The 21,915-nt window shown below is 37.3% G+C and overlaps 1 protein-coding gene across 4 annotated transcripts in view; it reads right to left on the bottom strand.

Annotated features, from left to right (window-relative positions):
* The window catches only part of LOC114050142 (serologically defined colon cancer antigen 8 homolog), a 268,476-nt gene that overhangs the window by 222,394 nt on the left and 24,167 nt on the right, over positions 1 to 21,915 (bottom strand). For 3 of the 4 annotated variants that reach the window (XM_027871737.1, XM_027871735.1, XM_027871738.1), the window contains exons 4-6: positions 18,852 to 18,965; positions 15,775 to 15,897; positions 7,214 to 7,351 (exon numbers count right to left, since the gene is read on the bottom strand). In XM_027871737.1, the coding sequence (XP_027727538.1) occupies positions 7,214 to 7,351; positions 15,775 to 15,897; positions 18,852 to 18,965 (375 nt within the window). The remainder of the gene's footprint in view (positions 1 to 7,213; positions 7,352 to 15,774; positions 15,898 to 18,851; positions 18,966 to 21,915) is intronic. The other variant, XM_027871736.1, reaches the window with a different exon arrangement.

The following is a 21,915-nucleotide window of genomic DNA, read 5'->3' as shown; positions in this document are numbered from 1 at the left end:
AAGGGCTATAAAATTGTGCATACCCTTTTGGTGTTTGAGGAATACCACTTCTAGGTCTGTATCCCAAAGAGATCATACAAATGGGAAAAGGGCCCACATGTACAAAAATATTTATGGCAGTTTTTTGTGGTGGCAAAGAACTAGAAATTGAGGGGATGCCCATCAGCTTGGGAATATAAACAAGTTGTGGTATATGAATGTAATAGAAAACTATTGTGCTATAAGAAATGAACAGGCGAACTTCAGAAAAATCTAGAAAGACTTATATGAACTAATGCCAAGTGAAATGAGCAGAACCAGGAGAACAGTGCACATAGTAACAACTACGTTGTGCTTTGACTGACTTTGATAGACTTCACTCTTCTTAGCAATGCAAGGATCCAATTCAACTCCAAAAGACTCATGATGAAAAACGTTATCCACATCCAGAAAAAGAACTGGAGTCTGAATGCAGATGGAAGCATGCTAACTGCTCTCCTTTTCCTTTGTTGTTTCATTTTATAGTTCTTCTTTCTTGTCGTTCCTTCCATTAGTTCTAATTCTCCTATACATCATGACTAATGTAAAAATACGGTTAATATGAATGTATAAGTAGAGCCTATATCAGATTACATGCCATCTCGGGGAGGGGGAAGAGAAGGAGGGGGAGAAAATTTAAAACTCAAAATGTTATGGAACTGAATGTTGAAAACTAAAAATGCATTACTTTAAAAAAAGAATACAAGGGGAAAAAAAGAAAATAAGGATAAGGAATTATCTGGAAGTCATCAACCAAATATAACTGGTTTCATATTATGTTCTTGTGTCGAGAAGTAAATTTAACCTTTCTCCTACCTCTCTCCAATTGAATCCAGAGAAAATGCAATTTGGGACAAAGGTTGTGAAAAGGCATTAGATGTCAAACAAAGGAATTTACATTTGATTCCCAAGAAAACAGGCAGTCACTGGAGTTTTTTGAGAAGAGAAATGACACCCAGCAGGTACTTAGGAAAATCACTTTAGTAACTGTGTGAATGAACTGGAGAAAGGAGATAGATACTTGAGGCAGGGAGATCAATGAAGAGTCTACTGCAGATAGCCAGGCGAATGGTGATAAGAGCCTGAAGAAAAAGTGGCCTTCACACGAGTAGAAATTCAGGGACAAAGGAGAGAGATGCTGTAGAGGTAGAAACAAGACTTGGCAATTGATTGGGAAGATGTGGTTAGTGGAGAAAAGTTAAGCATAACATCAAGGTTGTGAACCTGGGTAGGACTGAAATTGGGCGAGATGGGACACAGGACAGGAACATGTCTCTGGAAGATATACAATATTCAAAACATCGTATGATAAAAAGATATATTAATGTAAGGATAGGAACTCAAAGGGCAAAATATTGTGGAAACCATTTGGATAAGTATCAGCAAAGGGAGAAGAAGGATGGAACTGTTATAAAGACCATACTGCAAGGCTCATGGACAATAGTTTGAGAAACAAATCACAAAAGCCCAGAATTGTAAGAGGCAAATGATGAATGAATGATACTGAGGACAACAGAGGAGAGGTTTTTTAAAAGATAGGTTCGGGGAAAGATAAAATTTCAAAAAGGAATAGAACCACTGACTGAATTAGATGTAATGATAAAAACATACAGTACTGTGGAGGGGAAAGTGAATACCTTTTAGCTGCATAGTAGAGCTGAAAGCACAACGTACTTTTGGTCAGGTAACCTAGCTTCAATTCTTACCTCTTACTAGTTCTAGCTATATGACCCTGGCCAAGTTACTATGGAAATGTAAATTGTTATTGTGCTTCTTCTAAATAAAAACAGTTTTGAACTGAGGATAGATAAGAGTAGATAACAGGGAATGGAAACCTGAGATAATGGTGGAAAAGGTTAGACAGCGATATCTGCCCCAAATGACTGCACATTCTTAAGTCTGAATGACTGACTTTCTAAGATTTGGGGAAAAAAACTTGTGGGTATAATTGCAGAGCTGCTCTCAGACAGCTTTGAAAAATCTTAGGAAATAGAACCACATGACTATGGAAAGACAAATGTCCTAATTTTTGAAGAAAATAGGATGAAATATGAAAGCTGCAGGTCAGTACACTCGATTCCCATTCGTGTAAAATTCTAAGACTAAATGGTTTGTGAGTTCTGATAATGGGCTCATAAATGATTTGTGAGCTTTGAAAATGAAAGCAGAGATCACCTAATTCCACCAGGCTTCCTCTGCCCTGTCCTGGCAGGGCCTGAATACCTCCCCGAAAGGCATGAAACAGTATTCCATCACGCAGCCTCAATGTTTGACATGCCTGGGTTTGTCTCCACGTGGGTACCTACCTGCACTCTCAGCCACACGCTCACTGCTGCCTCATGACCTGAGAGTACTCCATGCTGAGGCCAGACCCCTAGTTGTTGAAAACCTACCTGAACTCATTCCATGATGATTAACAATACCTCTATCACATTATCTTAGTAATTCTCTCACAGAAATGTCTGTTCCATAGTTAAATTTATTTTCACCTTAAGTATTTCCTTTTCTGATTCCTTCCATCTTTTGGCCCTCCCCGAGGCCTGGCTCCCTCCTCAGTATCCTTTTCAGCATTGGCTTCTCTTTCACTCATAACCCCTACATCGCTGGACCAGGTGGGAGAGTTGGAATGCTCATGGTTCCACTGTCACTTGCAGGCTCTTTTTCTACAACCATCACTGAGTAACCTCTCCTCCTTTTAAAGGTGCATTAAATTTACATGCATGTGTGTGTGTGTGTGTGTGTGTGTGTGTGTGTGTGTGTATATATATATATCACATATATATCATATATAATGATAAATAAAAATACTTATCTCCCAATCAAGATTCTAGTAGCTGCTATCTATTGACCTCTAGGACATTCTTCTTTCCTCAATAATTTCAATGACTGACTCACAGACTCTTTCCTCTCCAATTGCTGCCTTCATACTTCAACATACATAATTGAAATGATCTCCTAACCAGGTCATACACTTGATGTTCCCATAAATCATAAATAAATTTCACTTCTGCATTTGTAAACTCTGAAATTCCCTTATCTGATCACAATATGTGATATTCCACCTTTCATTCTACCTTGCAACCCCAAACCCTGTTCTTCATCCATACTATGACTTTCCGATCCTTCAACTACCAATTTTTTCCTGGCTACCATCCCTCCTCTAGCTACACTCTTCTCCTTTCCCTATCATGACCCCTTTTTGAACCAGTTCAGCCCTACAATGTCCTCTTATCTTGAGTCCCTTACCTCCTTATCCTACTGAAGATCTGGCCCTTCCAAGTCTCAGCCTTGGATTGTTCCCATCATCTGCTGTCCTCTCCTACTCATGTGCTACTGCTGAATGAAGCCAGAGAACATCACAAAACTATGTTGACTGGGGCCACTACCAATTTATGCTACATAAACTCAACTGGATCCTCACCATGACAAGGCAATCCTTTTATACCTCCCTAATTGATTTACTATTCTACTCAATACAACAATTTTTCCAAATCTTTTCATTTATCCTCATTAACCTCTCATGGCTTCCCTTCCCCCTACTATTTCAGTTTAGAACCTTGCCTCATATTTCAATGAAAAAGTGAGGCCATTTGCCAAGAGTGCCCTCCTCTCCTCAAGTCCTGCCCTGCCAAGCCTTAGCACTCAGATGTCTTCTACCATTTATCTTCTTTGAAGAAATGAAGAGGTGGCCTTCCTCCTTTCCAAGAAAACCCCTCTACATGTATAAGTTATCCCATCCCATACTATTTTCTCAAGAAGATTGCCACCTCTTATCATCCCCATTTTTCCACATCTTCAATGCCTTCCTGTCTGCTGCCTACTTCCCTACAGCCTACAAACATGCGGAGGTCTCCCTCATTCTCAAAAAACCTTCACTTGTTCCACCTGTCCCTATTGGCTATCATCCTATATTTCTCTTGCCTTCTGTAGATAGCTCCTTGAGAAGCCTATCTATAATTAGTCACTCCACTTCCTGTTCATTCAGTTTCTTCTTAAACCTCTATAGTCTAGCTTCTGATTTTATCATTCAACTGAAACTTCTCTCTCTAAAGTTACTAATGATCTTGTATTTGCTAATCTAATAATGGTCTTTCCTTAATCCTTATCCTATTTGACCTCTCAGCAGCTTTTGACACTATTGATCATTCTCTGCTACTTGTTACTCTCCTTCTCTCTAAGCTTTTATGACACTGTCTTATCCTGGTTCTTCTCTTACTTGCCTGACTATTCCTTCCCAGTCTCCTTTGTTGGATCTCCATGGTGCCACACTTGCTAAAAGTGGGTTTCTCCTCCAAGGTTCTGTCCTGGGCCCTCTTCTCTTTTCCCTCTATACTATTTCACTTAGTGATCTCATCAGCTCTTAGATATTCAGTTATCTCTGCAGATGACTCTCAAATCTATTTATCCACAGCCAACCCTCTACTGACCTCCAGACATCCCAAACTGATTATCCCGTAGGCATTTTAAAATCAGCACGTCCCAAACTCATTACCTTTCCCCCCATACCTTCTCTTCTTCCTCTCTTTGCTATTACTGCTGAGGACATCACATCCTCTTAGTCCCCTAGGCTCACAATCTAGGTGTCACCCTCACTCTCTCTCACTCCCCGTATCCAATCCCTTGCCAAAGCCTATTGATTTAAACTTCAAAATTTCTCATATATGCCCCTTTCTATCCTCTGACATTGACACTATGCTGCAGCAGGCTCTCATACCTGGATTAGTGCAATAGCTTTGTTGTTGGTCTCCATGCCTCAAGACTCTCCTCACTCTGGTCCATCTTCAACATAGCTGTTAAAGTGATCTTCCTGAAATGCAGGGCCGGCTGTGTCATTTTCCTTTCCACCTCCCACACTCCCATTCAATTAACTCTATTATTATTACCTCCAGGATCACATATAAAATTCTCTGTCTGGCATTCAAAGACCTTCCAGACCTGGCTCCCTCCTACCTTTCCAATCTTTTTACACTTTAACTTAGCCCTCTCCCCTAACATATTCTGCAATCCATTGACACTGTCCTCCTTTCTATTCCTAGTGCAAGACACTGCCATCTCCCAGTTCCAGGCATTTTCACTAGCTATCTCCCATGCCTGGAATTTTCTCCCTCCTCCTCTCTACCTCCTATATTTCTTGGCTTCCTTCAAGTACTAGTTAAAATACCATATTCTACATTTAAAATACCATATTCTACATTTAAAATACCATATTCTACATATAAAATACCATATACAGGAATCTATTCCTCATTCCCTCAGTGCTAGTAATTTTCCTCTTTGTATTATCTCCAATTTATTCTCTGTGTGTGTGTGTGTGTGTGTGTGTGTGTGTGTGTGGTTTGTACATAGATATTGCATGTTGTCTACCCTATTACACTGTGAGCTCTTTGAGGGTAGACACTGGTTTTTTCCCCCTTTTTTGCATCTCTAGTACTTAGTGCAGTGCCTAGTGCACAGTAGGCACTTAATGCTTGTTGATTTGACTTAATAGCCAGTAAAGGTTTGTAAAGGACAGGTCATGTAAAATAACATCATTTCTTTTTTTGGCAGGTTAACTAAAAAAATACATCATGGCATTCTGTATCTATAGTATATCTATACTGAAATGCTCTCTAACATCTTAACCAGGTCACATACTTGATGTTCCCATAACTCATAAATAAGTTTCACTTCCATGTTTGTGAACATGGAAACATTTAACAAGTATATTATACTACACTTGTGAATATGATGGAGAGATATAGGTTAGTATTATATCATAATATTATATTTAGGAGGATATAGAACTGGATATGACAGACACTAAAGAGTGGTAATGCTGACTGAGGTATCTAGTGAGGTGCCTTAGGGAACCATTCTTGGCCCTAGTCTGTTCAATATTTTTATCAATAGTGTAGATAAAGGAATTGAAAACATACTATTCAGATCTGCAGATGGGGTGAATCTAGGAGAGAAAAATAATGATGGATGAGAGACACATGATTCAAAAAGATCTCAATAGTCTAGAATGATAAGTGGAATCATGTGAAATTTAGTAATTATAAAGGTCCAAACAGATTAAACAAATAAATTTCACAAGTGAACAATATCTTCAATAAATACCAAACCAGAGGTGAATGACAAATGCAAAAATACTTGGCTAGATAATAAAGCCCATATAAAGGATACATGGGTTTTAGAGGCTTACAAGTTTCATATTAGTCAACTGCATGGTGGTATACCCCCCCCAAAAAAAGATAAGGTTATCCCTAGACTATGTCTATTGAAGAACTGTGAGCACAACAAGAAAAGTAAGAGTTTCACTATATAAAAGACTCATGCCACGTATACTGAGGTACTACATTTTAGGTACAAAAATAATAGGAATACTAGAAAGTATGTTATACAAGGGCCAGTTAAAGGAACTAGGGACGTTCAGGCTACAGAAGAGGACTTCAAGGAGGTATATGAGCAATCTTTTAAATGTCTGAAGGGCTTTCACATGAAAGAAGAATAAAACTTGCTGGGCTGGCCCCAGAGGGCAGAGCTAGTAGATAGGTAGATGTTGCAGAGGATTAGATTCTGCCTTAAAATAAATTAAAAGCTGGATAACAATTTAAGCTGTCCAAAAGTGGAATTTATTGCCTAAAGAGGTAGTAAATTCTCCCTCACTGAAGGTCTTGAAGCAGAGGACAGATAATCATTTGTCAGGGATGTTACACAAGAGATTCTTGGTCAGATTCAGGTTGGACTAGATAGTATGAACATCCCTTCCAACTCATAATCTAATTTTAAGATTTCTTACTGTATTTATTAACTGATATTATATGTAAAATTTTTGTTTCACTGTAATTAGTATTTACTTATTAAAATCAAAATGTACATCTGCTTTAATAAAAATTCTATTAAATAAAAATCATTGCTCAGTTTTTTGAAAAGAATATTCAATTTTTGTTGGCACTGCAACCAATGAATAAAACAGCCTGCTTCTTCCATTTTTGTCATATCTTAAAATTAGAAGAGACAAAACCTTTCCCTGATCTCTTACAGTATTTATGACTACTAATCTTGTGAAAATAAGCAATAAATTATGGCAGGAAATGAAAACAATTCTACATATCTGATCAAACATAAAGTACTACACTTTTAGAATACTTAGTGAATAAAAAAAGAAATTCCAAAAATGAGACATGAAAATCAAAAATATTTGATTACTCACAAGTTCTTGGTGCCATTTTTCCAGATCATAGGCAGTTGATTTAACCTGTTCTGGGTCATTTGAAGTATCATGTGACTTTCTACCTTGACACGTTCTTAAATCATCAACTGGCTTCACCCAAGAATTTTGAGGATTTCCCTGAATAAAAATGTAGTCATTTATTACCATCAAAATTCCAAGTTAAACTGATATTATGATATTAGGCTTTATTTCTAAGAAGAAAAAAAATATATACATACATATGCATACTAGTAAATCATAATTTTAGGTTTGTACACTAGGAGATTTATGGGATAATCTTTTTAAATTTCAAGTAAGCAATAGTGTAGTTTCTCCTACCATAGCTGGGGAAAGAGAAATCCATTTTTCCCTCAGTGCCTGGAAAATACAGCAATTTACAAAAATAAATCATATTAATGAAAGCAAACTGCTTTGATGAGCTCTACTGTGTCGTATGTGGGCTATTTACTCCAATTCAAGAGGCCAGGCATAGGGCAAGATGCTAAAGGTAGAAAAGCAAAGATAAAGCAAAAAATCCACACCCCAAGGAGTTTACATTCTAATGGGGACCAACATTTATATAACATATTTTCAGGGAAGGAGAGAATGTAGAGGGAGGGAACATGTACAACTCTTTCAAACATATAACACGCTAATAGATTGTAACAAGGAGAAATGATGTGAAATAAGCTTGGAATAACAAACTTGAACCAAATTGTAAAGGGCTTTAAATAACAGTGAACAGGAAAGAGGTAGATCAAAAAAGGAAGGACAAAAGGTCTTGATCTGCAAAGGGATTTCAGAGACAAACATCACAGAAGTCAAACATCCCTATGTGCAGGCAAGGTGAAGCAAAGGTATAAGTCAAGATAATTGAAGATGTTGTTTACTGGGAGGTGAGGGTGTTCAAGGGGACATCAACATTTAAACTGAAGTCACCAAGTACAGCAGGCCAATAAATTGAGAGAGGGTAGCATTGTTGCTGAAGGAGATAATGGAATGGGAAGAGATGGGATTTTTAATCTATTCATAGTCAGACTCAATTATGGGAAGAAGTAGGGTTTGTTAGTCATTGGACTGAATAATAACATTTGACTAGCTCTCCTATCCTCAAAGGCCCTGAAATAACAAAGAACAATGGCAATTAAGTTTCTCTTAAGCATCAGGGAAGAAGTGAAATAAAGTTGGGCATTTGAGTTTACAAATACCTGGTGTTTGGGTTCCCAGGGACCTGACTGAACTCACATTCAGTACCAGTTCATGTGCCCCATCCCAAGGTGGCAGGAGATGATACTTAATCAGATGATTTTCTGCAAATATAGCATATCCAGGGCTCCTGGTTGGGTCTAGTGTCAGAGACCCTAATCCTAGAAGAGGTCCTGGTGGCAAGAAGTCTTTTATCTAAGGCTCTGGTCCTGGGTGGGGTCCAGCTTGTGCAAAGTCTGGTGACAAAGGCTCTGGTCCTGTTGTGGAGAGGCCTGAGGTCTAGGGATTCCATGGTAGAGATGAGGCATTGGTGCTTTTGTTATATACTGGTGAAGCAGGGCAGAGGATTTGGGTTCCAGGCTTGAATGTTGATTCAGTGACTCAAGTCAAGAGGTTTGGGAACTGGAAGAGTAGACATCCAAAGCCAGTCCCTGAGGAGGACGCCACTATATCATGTCCCAGCTCGGTACCAAAGAATGGCATTCATTCACCACAGAGTAGTAAAACAAGGCGGTTTTTGTTGTTGTTGTTATGGAGGGAAGGGGAGAAATCAGAATGGGAGAATGGAGGAGGCATTTAAACCCAGTACCAGAGAGGGGCTAGGGTTAGGACATATACTCTCACCCCTAAATCCATGAGAGGGCCACCCTGCTAGCTCTGGTTCCCACTGATGTCAGCTCACAGATTCTTGACTCTTGGTCATTCTCCCACATCCCAATGTTTCAATCTCTTACCTGCCTTACAGAATATTAATACCCATAGTAGAGTCCATAGGTACTTAAGGTATCATTTGTTAAGAGCTATAAATCAAGAGTAAGTAACCTTTTAAAACTGGCTACACCAAGGTCTAAACCCCCAACTCTGAAGTGCTGGGCATTGGAAGTAGCATCAATTCTTTCAAGCCAGGGATAAGAAAACCATCTTTGACTTTACTGCCATTGGTTGCAGACCTCTGGTATAAACTCTGAGGTGACTGCTGGGAAAGTATAGGCTTCAAGGCAGCCATAGTTTAGTCTATCCTTTCAATTAAAAATTCACACACATATATTTTCAGAAGAACTAGTTTTTCCTAAGTAAATAAGCATAAATATAATGATGTTTAAGTCAGAGTAACTTGTGAAGACCTTTTTAAGGGCAGGCATGGGGGATATCCGGGAAATTTTCTACTTAAAAATACATATTTAAATTATCAGGTTGATATATCTACAACTATTTCAAACATATAACATGCTCATAATTAACCTCTAATAAAGTCCTACTTTGATCCATCATCATGAGATAGAGAAAACCCTGTATTTTCAAAAGCTCTGTTAGCAGAGCCCAAATCCTGGCTGGTCCTACCAACCTGGAATTAATCCCACCATTCTTCATGTTAACTTCTTTTAAAATAATCAGTCAGATTCAGCTACAGTTAGAAAACCAGGGTTATAATTCATCATAATGAAATAAGGAAATGGAAATCCTGTAAATCATGTACTGTTAATAAACATGAACTCAAGTCAAGGCCTGAATCTTTGGGGGAACAGAAAAGCATCTACTTTCACTCAGTTAGATAAGTTCAGTAACTATATAATTCCTATACTATTTTATAGAAAGTAATGATCAAAGACTATGTATTCGTAAAAACCAATAGTTTTGTCAATATATAAAAAAACTAAAATGAAAAAATATTAATAGAGGTCAAAAGATAATAGTGATTGATCCATTTAAATGAAAGGAATTCTGAGAGGTTTTATTTTGCTTTGCTTTTAAAATAAAAATACCAAGTACAATGCCATATGTGTATGTGTGCATGTGTGTATGTGTGTGTATGTGAGTGTACTTCAGTAAACACCTAGAAAATCTATTAATTATCACAACTAATAGAGAAACAGCAACAGAGAAACAAAGAAATTAGATAGAATAAAGGTTTAATAATATATGCAATATAATTTTTAAATCTATTTACCATATGTTAAATCATTGGAGAATATAATCATCTACCAAATAGATAAGACAGATATAATATCTATTGATACAGCTTTCTGAAATTAAACCCATATACACATTTTTTAAAACCAATATTCCTTTGTCCACGTGAAAAGACATGTTGGCTTGCCACCACTTCCCTCCCTTTTTGCCATGTTTACTTCTCCCTCTGATTCATTTATCTGCCTCATTTCCTTTCTCATCTTACTTCCCAAATGAACTCACTTGCCAGCTTTAACTGCTATATCACTACATGGCTGTTGAAACTATGAATAATTCAGTCATGTTTAGATGAGTGCACATTTAGAAAGGAAAAAGTGGGGGAAAAAAGAGTTCCTTTTAAAATAAGTTCGTTTTTAATATATTTCATGCGATTTTTTTTCCAATTTTGGCATTCAAAATCTAAAATAACTGAAATTTTATCTATCAACAGCATGGATCTATGTATATATTCAAGAAAAGAAAAAATAATTTAACAATTGATCATAAATTAAAAATGACTGCTCAGGAAAATCAACTAAAAAAACCCATCTACTCACTTTATAATTAGGAACAAACACTACCATTTCCTTTTTGTGAATGGTAGATTTAAACAACATGCCTTCAGGGGTACAAACGATACCTTCAGGAATCATTCTAAATGAAGAATAGTTCCAGATCCCGGAAACTAAAAGTCTAAGTAAAGTTACATCCTCTTTCATGTCATAGATATATTTAAACTAATTAAATTAGCTAATGACCACAATATTTAATTTTAAAGCAAAGCTATCAAAGATACCCACAACTAAAATATTTCAGAATCATCACATAGAATGCTTCCACAAAAACTGAGAAAGCCTTTGATTGGTTACTTGTTACAGTCAACAAGTGGGGGGGTGGGGGAAGCAATGTTTTGCCTGATGGCAAGAACTCTAATACTGCTTTTATTTTTTAAGGCTACCTGCTATTTCAAAGCCCACCTAGAAACTCCATATCATAGTCATAAAATTTTAGAACTGAAAGGGAATTAAGAAATCATCTAGGCCACCAACTCCCCATTTGACAGATGAAGAAACTGAGGTCCAGAGCTTTTAAGGGATTTATATAGGGTTACACAGATAGTCAGTGAAAAGTATAGGAAAGAACTCCAGTCCCTTTACTTCTGGTCCAGTATTCTATTTGTTGAGCTACACGCTAATATTCTCCAATTTAACAAAGGTTTACTTTCTCAAATTGTCATTAAGTCAACTCTAAATCTTAGTATGACTTCTATCTAGAACAGGGCTCCTTCCTAATGCTTCAGCTTTCTGATTCCCATTCTTCTTTTCCTAGAAGGAAAAGTAAAAGGCATGCTATGAGGTTGATTTTTAGCAGAGGTGTCAAATTTGCCCCCAAGCCTGGTCCACAAAACTCCAGGTTCAGGCAAAACCAGGTTAAAATATAATTCATAAATGTTTAACAAAACATAAAAATACAACAGAACACTAAAAATGATAATTTGTAGCTTTCTAAGTCAATATTGCTATCTGTAGGGATTCTTTTTATTTGAGTTTGACACCAGGGATTCAAAGCTAATGAGGTAGCATGCCATCTGTTAGGAGTTTGCCATTCTGCCATCCTTAGCAAAGTCTTGAATTAACAATTGACACTCACTTACCTTCTGACTAATTGGCAGTAGGAGTGGAATTGCTAATAACTTTTCCATTTTTACTTAGTTTCATCTAATATACTAGGTTTCATGGAATGAGTGTAGATTCCAACACAGATTGAGGTAGCAGATTTCTTTTAGAATAGAAAAGGAATCTCTGATTTACAATTGACTCTTTCCTTGGAAAAAGGAGGTAGAATATGGTAAAACATACTAGATTTGGATTCAATTGGTTCCAATTCTTGCTTTGCCATCTGTGTGAATTTAAATGGGTCACTAGACATCTCCAAGTTCCCTTATTTGCAAAATAAGGAGTTTGGAGTAAATGACCTCTAATCAGAGATCCAAGAATCTTAGCAGAAGCCACTTCATCTAAGATCTACCCAAAAGGAATCCTTCCCATAACATTCTAGGTAAGAGGTCATTCAGCCTCTGTTTCAAGACCTCAAAAGAAGAAGAACTCTAGAGCCAGCCCACTCCACTTTATTAGGAAGGTTTTCTTAACATCAAACCTAAATATAAATCCTTGCAGCTTCCACTGACTGCTGAGTCCTCCTGTCTTCTGTTGCCAAAGAAAATAAATCTAATCTCTCCATCACACGACGGCCCTTCACATCCTTGAAAACAATTGACCTATCCCCTTGAATCTTCTCTTCTCCCAGCTAAGCCCTCCCAGTTCCTTTAACTTGTCCTCATACAACATGGCCTCAAAGCTCTCTATCATCCTGGCTTCCCTCCTCTCAATGCTCTTTAGTTTACTAATGTCATTTCTAAATCGAGGCATCCAGACCTCAACACAACACTGCAGATGTGGCTCTACCAGGTCAGAGTATTGATGGGTGATCACACCTCCTAATTTCTGGAATAGGGTCCCTCTTAAGCCTAAAATTGCAAATTTTTTTTGTATTTAACATGATACTACTAACAATGATCTTGCAAGTTCACAAAAACCCCCTGATCTTTTCCCTCTCTGCTATCCTAATCCTTATATACAAGTGAAGTTGGTTTTTTTTTAACACAAATATAAAACTTGACCTTTAGCCCTACTGAATTTCATCTTATATTCAGCCTACCATAACCTGTCAAGATCATTCAGCCTGTCAACTGTTACTTCCAGTTTTGTGTCATTTGCAAATCTTGTAAGCATGCCATCTATGCCTTTATCCACTATCATTGGTAAAAATATTAAACAGTACATAACCAAACACAGATCCTGGAGATACTCCATGGGAGACCTAACTCCTGACAAGAAGTTAATGAGAAATAGTCATTAACTGTGCCTGGTTGTTCAACAAACCTAAGTCTATTTAATTATATTACTGTCTAGGTCACACCTCCATCATTTTCAAAAGAATAGTATGAGATATTTTATCAAATGTTTTGCTAAAATCTATCAAGTGTATCTATAGTATTCCCCTGATCTATGAGTTTACTAACCCTGTTGAGAGAGCAAGTGGGAAAGAGAGCACAATCACTCAAAGTCAGAAAGATCTAGGCGGTTTTCAAGTGTTTCTGACATACTGGTTGCATGACCTGGAAAAGTCATCTACTATCTCAATGACTGAGGCAATCTCCAAACCTATAGGTTATAGAGCAAGTGCCAACCTGCACTAGTAGAGAATATTTGCTTCCCAGAATTTCCTAGACCAATAAAATCATAGGTCCTGTTCAAAAGAGAAAAAGGAAAAAGAAGTTTGTTTGGCATGACCAGCCCTTGATGAAGCCATCATGGCACTACTTTGGTAATTATTCATTAACTATATCTTTAATGGTCCATTCTAAAGTTTTCCCAGAAATCAAAGTCAAGCTAACTGGCCTATAGTTTGTAGTCTCCTTTCTTCCTTTTTTTGAACATCAGGACAAACATTTGCCCTTCTCTAATCCTCATCTTCCATGATCTTTTAAATATCACAAATAAAGGGTAACAATTACATCTTCCATTTCCTTTGGTATCCCAAGGATCTAGTTCATCTGGGCCAGGTGATTTGAAATCATCAAGGGCAACTTATCATAGTCTAACTTATCTTGAGCATAAACTCCTAGTTAGCAATTTTTGTTCTGTCATTTCCACTGTAATTGGGTCACTGTCCCTGGTAAAGGAAGCCAAAGCAAAATAAGACCTGAGAGGCACTTTCTTCTCTCCACTGTCAGTCAAAGATATCACCATTCACCTCCAATAGGGATCCAATCCTCTTTAATCCTCTTTCCATCAATACAGCCAAAACACTACTTGTTGTCTTTACCTTCCCTCATCAGCCTCAGCTCATTCTCAGTTTTAGCATTCTCGACACCGTTTTTATAGCATTCATATAAAAATGTCTCACTCATGTTTCCATTTTGTTACCAGCTCTAACTTGCATCTTCTGTACATATCTTATAAAAATCTACACTGGTTGGCAAGTTCTCTGTACATCCACATTGATTTCTTCAAACAATTCTCATTTTTCCTCTTTACTGAGATTGTCTACCTCTGTGTCAACAGAATTTCTTTCTTTAGTTTCCCATTCTTCCTATGGTGACTTCCCCTGTAGAATTTTAGTGCATGAGAATCATCCTATCTTCTCCTAAAAATTCTGAAATCTATTTCCAAAATCTAGGGTCCATGTCAGACTATGCCTGGCTTTTCACTCCTTCTATAAGATCCCTTCCAGATTTAAATTTATCATCTCACGACCTTCATATACAGCAAAGATTGAAATGCAGGAGGTAAGATCCTTATCCTCAAGGGAAGGGTTCCTACAGTCTAGTGAGAAGGGACATGACTGGAAGCCTATGAGACAGTTCGATTAGCATTAGTAGATCAGGTTATCAAGTCACAAATCTCCTGTGGTCTCACTCTCTTTTGATCTTCGCCTTCATCTTCCCTTCCAATTCTCCACAAAGGCAGAAGGTTAACTCTCCTCAAGATCAATTCTCTTTCCACTAACTAGTGGCAAGGCAAGTGAAAGCTTTTGGGGCTCGGCTTCCTCGTGGAAAGGAAACAAGACAGGTTGCTCAAGAGTTAATCCTTAAATCTTCCAGTAACCCTCCCCCAGCTTCCCTGAGGATACATACAGCCTCCCAAGCTTAGAGTAGTAAGCCTATGTGCATGGGGCTCTTCCAAAAGTAATTTGGCACTTGGGGTTGTTAGAGACGCAGTCCCCTTCCCATTAGGTCTGCAACGTCCAAATAACTCAGTAGTGCGTAAGGGGCAGGCTTGCTCCACCACACCGTGGCTCAGTCACCGTTTGATCTCCAGTTCCAGAAATACATTAGTACTGTCTTCTCCTCTCCAGGTAACTGGAGCCAGGAGCTCTCACCACTCTTTCACTTGTGGATATCCACAAGGCCATGTTGTTCCTTTCTTTCCTGGGGTCATGTGACTCCCAATGCTACGACCTATTTGGCTGCTATGCCACTTCCTCTCAAGGCTGTTATCTCTCAGGCTAAGCTGGAAACAGTCAGTGAGAAGTAGTGTGATGCACAGGCTGCACCTCGCACCAAGGACCAAAGCCTGCTTTCAGGTCTCTTGTCTCTGGTCTGTGCTCTGTTCTATCCAGATCTCTCTAAACTTCCGGGAGATTCTTCTGCTCCATGTATAAACTCAGTCCCAGTGCAGCACAGATCTGTAGTAGCCTGACCCAATTAAACCATCCCCAGTTAATGCTAAAATTTAATCAAGTGGATAAAGCCAAAGTTACAAGCAATGGTTCCACTGTTCAACTCTGAAAAATGGTCCATGCCCACTCTTGGGCTCTTACATCTAAAAAAAATTACTCACAGACGAATCCATAAAGATATGCTCAATTTTCTGCTCTGCTGATCTGGATTTCAACTCTTCCTGAAGCTTTTCATTTTCTTGCACAACTATGAGTATCCTTTCCTTCATTCCAGATAGTTCTTCCTATAGAAAGCAATAAGAGCATATATGCTTAAACTACTAAACAGACTGTTTTTCCTTGCAGAATACCAGGGTGCTTAAAGCAATGTAAAAAACTATTTCTATTCCTAGGTGTTTACAATCTACATAAGCATTATAACTCAAATAAAAGACTTGAGATAGCAAATATTGTTGAGATTGGTGGTACTCTTCTTAGTTACTTGTGATCTTGACTATTCCTCAATCCCACCCAACTAAAGAATAGGTACTAGGAAGTAGGACAAAAGGATTTATCATCAGAAAATAAGAAAAAGATCATCAAAACAAAAGGTTTAATTTTCTGAAGAAAAAACATGTATATTAACAAGTTATAACTGACTGGTTTCAACTTGTTAAAAAAATCAACAAAAAGACAAAAATGGGGATGTTGCAGTTTGGTGTGCTGAGAACCCCAAAATATAAGGGTACAGGGAGGTCTGCCTGAAAAGAATTCAACCACTCAAGCCTTCTTTCAGTCAAGGTATTGAGGTTTATTGTAATACTATGGGCAGAATCCTAGTAAATTTGCAGCTTGATGGGGATGAGAATGATACTTTTATACACAAAAAAGACCATGAGAAGATTTGGACGAGATTAGGGAGTGGTAAATAGTCTGGAGGGCCCGGGTGCAAACAGTAAAAGGAGTTAAGTGGTAGGGGCTGGGAGAGCCACAGTGAAAAGACTATTGAGTTATCTAGGTGGACTGGACTGGGTCTGATACCTCAGGCCAGTCACCAAGGACTGGGGTGCTGAAATGTATAGGAAAATTCAGGGTCCAGGTCCCATCACCCCATCAGGTAGATTGAAGGTATGGAAGACTGGAACAGGTACACACACAAAAATAGATGGTGAAGATTAAATGGAGAGTTGTTAAAGAGGGAGCACACACAAAAGTCTAGGGTTTTTTTTTTTTGTTGTACTGCAGGATAAGACATAGTGAACTTTAGAATAATACAATTTAGAATTGCTATTTTATTCTGTAAAAGTTTACTAACCACCTACTACACAGAGTATATTGTTAGGTTATAGAGGAAAAGAAAAAAATGAATGAATGTTCTCCACCCTGAAAAAGTTTTTATACCCAACATCATGAGAAAACAAAAAAAAAGATACAAATTTGAATATGATAAATACTTAAGAGAAGTTAAAATGTTATCAATTAGAGTTATTTGCTTCTATAAACTATACAGCATGGAATGAATCCTGATCCAGAGTTGATGGTTACTCTTTATCATCAAATGACCCAAGAAAAGCTCAAAGGACTTATCATACAATCTAGGAGTGGGAATTAGGAAATATTTCCATGTTCTTTTAATTGATTTTGCAGAGAAATACTCAAGAGAACATTAAGGGACCTAAAGTTTATGCTAGAATTTTTCTGTATTTAGTATACAGGATGGGAAAAAAGATTAAACAATATTCTGTGCCCCCACCTACCACTTCATACCCCCCCCCAAAAAAAACCTTTGGATCTTAGTTTTCTACAAGTCCCATGTGAGACAACAGCATAATATTACAGTACCTTCCCCCATATATATGCACATATACACATATATGAAGAGGGGGGAGGAGGGAAAAGAGGTGGAGGGGAAAGAGTGAGTGAGGGGGGAGAGGCCAGAGAAGGTGATGGGGAGATAGAGGAGGGGAGAGCAAGAGAAGGAAATCTGGAGCTGTGATTTCATTAGTATATGGATGTGATCTTAGGTTAAATTATTAGAAGTATGGTGTCCAAAGAGAGAGACTTAATATATTTACCTTGCCCTGGCAAGAATTAACTAGAGCACTAGTCTACACTTCCAGGTGCAGCAATTTTAGGAAGCATATTGACAAACTGGCATGCATTCAAAGAAAGAGCTATGAGAGGGCAAGCATATGAAAGTTATCAATATTCTGCTAACATTGGGTGGCACAATCTTCTCCTGGAAATTACTATAGGACTGAGTTGATAGGACAGACTCATCCTCTAGTGACAGACAGGCCATATGAGTGTCAGCTGAAGAAACTGAAGATGGCTTCTGGTGGAGATTGTAGTTAAAGAAAATAAAATATTTAGGGGAAGATATTATAGATGAATGTCTTCCAATATCTGAAGGGTGTCATATGCAAGAAGTATTTAACCCTGAGGGAAACACTAAGAGCAATGACTAAAAGCACAAAAAGGTAGACTAATGTAAGCTAACAATTAAAGCTGTCTTAGAGTGGAATGGACTGCCCGGAGAAATATGCTGGGTTCCTCATTATGGGAGATCTTTAAGTATAGCCTGGATATTCTGTCAGAGATGTTAAAGGACTTCCCTGTGTCCTGGTTCAAGTCCACAACAGACTAGATGGCCACCGTGGTTCATTTCAACTCAGATTCTGTGATTAGCATTTAACAAACAGCACCTTTGTGACTTCACACTCCTGCTACAAATGGCTATTTCTTATTACACCTTGGCTAGCCCTGCTATGTTCAATCTTATTTCTCTTTACTTCACATCAACATACTTTCTCTACTTCTGTGAGAAGTAGTAACTTATTCAGATAAGAGGGAATTACAACGGTCCAAGTTAGAAGTAATGAGGACCTGAACTAAGGTAGTTGCAATGGGAATAGTAAAGAAGAAACAGATGAAATTTTGCAGAACTAGAAATGACAGGGCTTGGCAACTGATTGGATATGGTAGTGTTAATCAAAAACAATATCACAAATCCATAAGACAACAGTTCTAGGGAAGAGAGAGGAAAGGGTCAAAGATAAGGCTAGAAATCTGTACAACTGAGAGAAAAATCGTGCCATCAATAAAGAAAGAAGTTAGAGGTTAGGACAGGTTTTAGGAAGAAGATAATAAATTCAATGAAAATTTGATGTAAGTACATATTGTAAATTTTTAAAAAATCAACTTGACTTTATTAGATTTTAAAAATCTAAAACAAAAAGCAAGCAAACCCCAAACTTACCTTACAAAATTTCACTTCTTCCTCTAAATGATGAACGTATTGGGATTGATCATTAAAAATGGGAACAAGATCAAATAGGGCAGGAAAACTGTTATTCTCATTTTCTGCTGTGTTCTATGGTGAAAATCACACAGGTTAGCTATATTTGGATTGAGTAGAAATATTAGCTATCACTCTTCTCATTCATTTGGTACTAGGACTTGGTATAACCTGGACAAAAATAATGACTGCATGATTTTTTTGTGTGTGATTTCTATAAATTTATTCTAAAAACCTTGTGAATGGACAAAACTAGGAGGTATTGCTGTAAAGTTAAAGCAGCTATAAAATTGTTTGGATAAGTGCTATAAAAATGGTAGAATAGCATATGAATGTTATCAATATCCTGCTAACATTGGGTGGCGCAACCTTCTCCTAGAAATTACTGCAGGATCGAGTGGATAGGACAGACTCATCCTCTGATAACAAAATTTCCATTTGATTCAACATTTAGTGAGCTCTATTAGTATGAGTCACTGTGTTAAACAATATTATACAAAGATAAAAATTAAATAGCCCCTTTCCTCAAGGAGCATATTTTTCTAGAAGAACACATCCCTATGGCCTCCTAGAATAATGTTCTGTTTAAATAAGCGGCAGTGCCCACTAGCCAATGTCATTAAGCTGAATTTCAGAAGCCATATTACTGAATGGTTGAGCTTCTAACACTCTAATTGTATGTATATCACATCTAAATCTGTCTGACATTTGACTAACCAGTGTTAGGAGAGAAAGAAAAAGAAGAGTCAACAGCATTTATCCGCGCAATCTCCCACTTCCAGGCACCAAAGATCTCTGAGATCTTGGAAGTACAGACTGCACCCCACAGAAGTGGACATAACTCTCTTCTCTGGTATCTCTGAGAACTGGTGACCAAAATAAATATTTGTGGTGACTATCATATGTCAACTAAATGCTATAATCTCAAATCAATGGAAAGGAATAACATACAGTCCTCATCAATAGGATGTAAACTTGTAAGGAAATGGGCTGTTTGGTTTTTTTCTTTGTGTCCCAAGAACTTAGCACATGCCTGACATCTCATAGGTCCTTAATGCTTGTTTTATTGAACTGTAGTCAGAGGATGTGGAATTGAATTTTTTTTTCTGCTAAGGAACCTTGGCAAAGCCACAAACTTTCACTGTCTAATTTTCTTCATCTACAAAATAGAGTCATAATAGATGATCTGTAAGGGCTGTGGAAATTCTATACTCTATTAATAATTTAGGGAAAACCAACATGAATTTTTACCACTCTTAGTGAATATGTATAGTCTAAGTCAATGGAAAAAATTATAATTTTTAAATGTATATTGTTGAGGTCACATAAAAAAATCTGCATGTTCCCTGAAATACCAACTATATTGGGAATACTTCGATTTTTTAATGATAACTAGATCTGAAAGGAGAAAATCAATGCTCAAGTTATCTCATCACATCTTTGTGTTTTAAATATCAAAACATGCAATCATTACATTTAAATTGTCAACATCTGATTCCAAATACCCTGTCTTCTTTATGCATGAGTAGGCATAAATCTATAATGTATTATCAAAATTATTATGCTTTCTTTCTGGCAGCTTATGTTTTATCTCTATATAACATTAGTTTTTCAAAATTTATCTTGGAAAAATGCTAGCAGATATGTCTAGTTATTTCAGGAAATAGAGTAATAACACATTGACCCATAAGATTAAAAAGTTCATGTAGTATGTGCTTAAATATATTGCAGAAGGCACTTCACAGCCAAATACTTAGTGATAGTTGTCTGAATGACAAAAACATCTTATTTAAATTATTTTCTTAAATTATTATGCAGTCATATTTATGTGAGATTTATCTTATCAATAATCTCATCAATGAAACACAAATCTCTAAATTAGATATTAAATATAGAATTGTAAAGTTAGAATGAAATATTACTACACGTTTCTATTATAAACCTTACATCCCTTAAAAAAAAAAAAAAGAACTTAACATGTCACTGTGTCCCAGCACAATAATTCAAGGGATCAAAATGTTTGACACATTATAGCAAAAAGGTATTCTAAAATATGACTAATGGAATATTTTACATTTATATAGAATGTCCTACCTTCCTAAAGTGCTTTCACATCAATTATTCAATCCTTAAAACAACTCTATGAGGAAGGCATGGCAGATAATCATCATCACTATTTTTCAGATGATGAAATCAAGGCCCTGAGATATGAAGGGTGATGTGCTTAAAGTTAAACAGCAAGCAATCCATCGATTCAGGACTCAAGCTTCAGAAGGCCCTCCTAATTTCATGTTCTTTCTACTATACCTCTGCCTATTGATGAGAATTAAAATACACTGGTAGGCAATTTGAAAACATTTAACAAAGGATAGGAGATGAACAATCTCATCAATTTCATTTTACTTAGTAATCAAATTAAAAATTTATGAGGTAGGTTAATTTTTTTTTAGATTAAAAAAAGAAGAAAAACCAAAAGCAAAAGGCCAAGAGGAGGGTATTTTTACTCTGAAGTTATCATCTCCCTACATAAGATTGAACAGTCCCATTGATACCATCAGTGGGACTGTGATCATATTTCTTGGTTGGAGTCAGCTCCTCACTTGCCTTGGGTAATTTTTGACAAATAACAGACACTACATTGGGGATGGATGATAGACTGATGGTACATGGGGATGACTGAAAAACAGTTGACATAAATTCTAGGTGAACACTTGAAGTTAGCCTTTAAAGAGAGCTGACAGATTTGGAGAAGGGAAGTCAGAGATCAGAAATGAGGACCTCATCTTTCTGTAGAAATCTAGATAGAATTTATACCCTGAGGTTTCCAAGGGGCCAGGATATACCAAAGGGATATTGAAGGGCACCCAAAGATTGAACTTGGGTTGGTTGGATTGAGCTGGGGTTCTGGGACACGGGCTACTTATAGTTTAATGATAGCCTCATGTTCTTGCTCATCTTCTTCTTATAAGAATTCTAGAAGGCAAGACCACAGAAATTCAAAGCACTGGAAGTCCCTCCTTTAGAG

This window comes from Vombatus ursinus, unplaced genomic scaffold (genome assembly GCF_900497805.2).
Source record: "Vombatus ursinus unplaced genomic scaffold, bare-nosed wombat genome assembly UNPS02014798.1, whole genome shotgun sequence".
In the NCBI taxonomy this organism is placed as follows: Eukaryota; Metazoa; Chordata; class Mammalia; order Diprotodontia; family Vombatidae; genus Vombatus; species Vombatus ursinus.
Note: the sequence above shows the minus strand (reverse complement) of the source record. Positions and strands in the feature narration are given on the sequence as shown.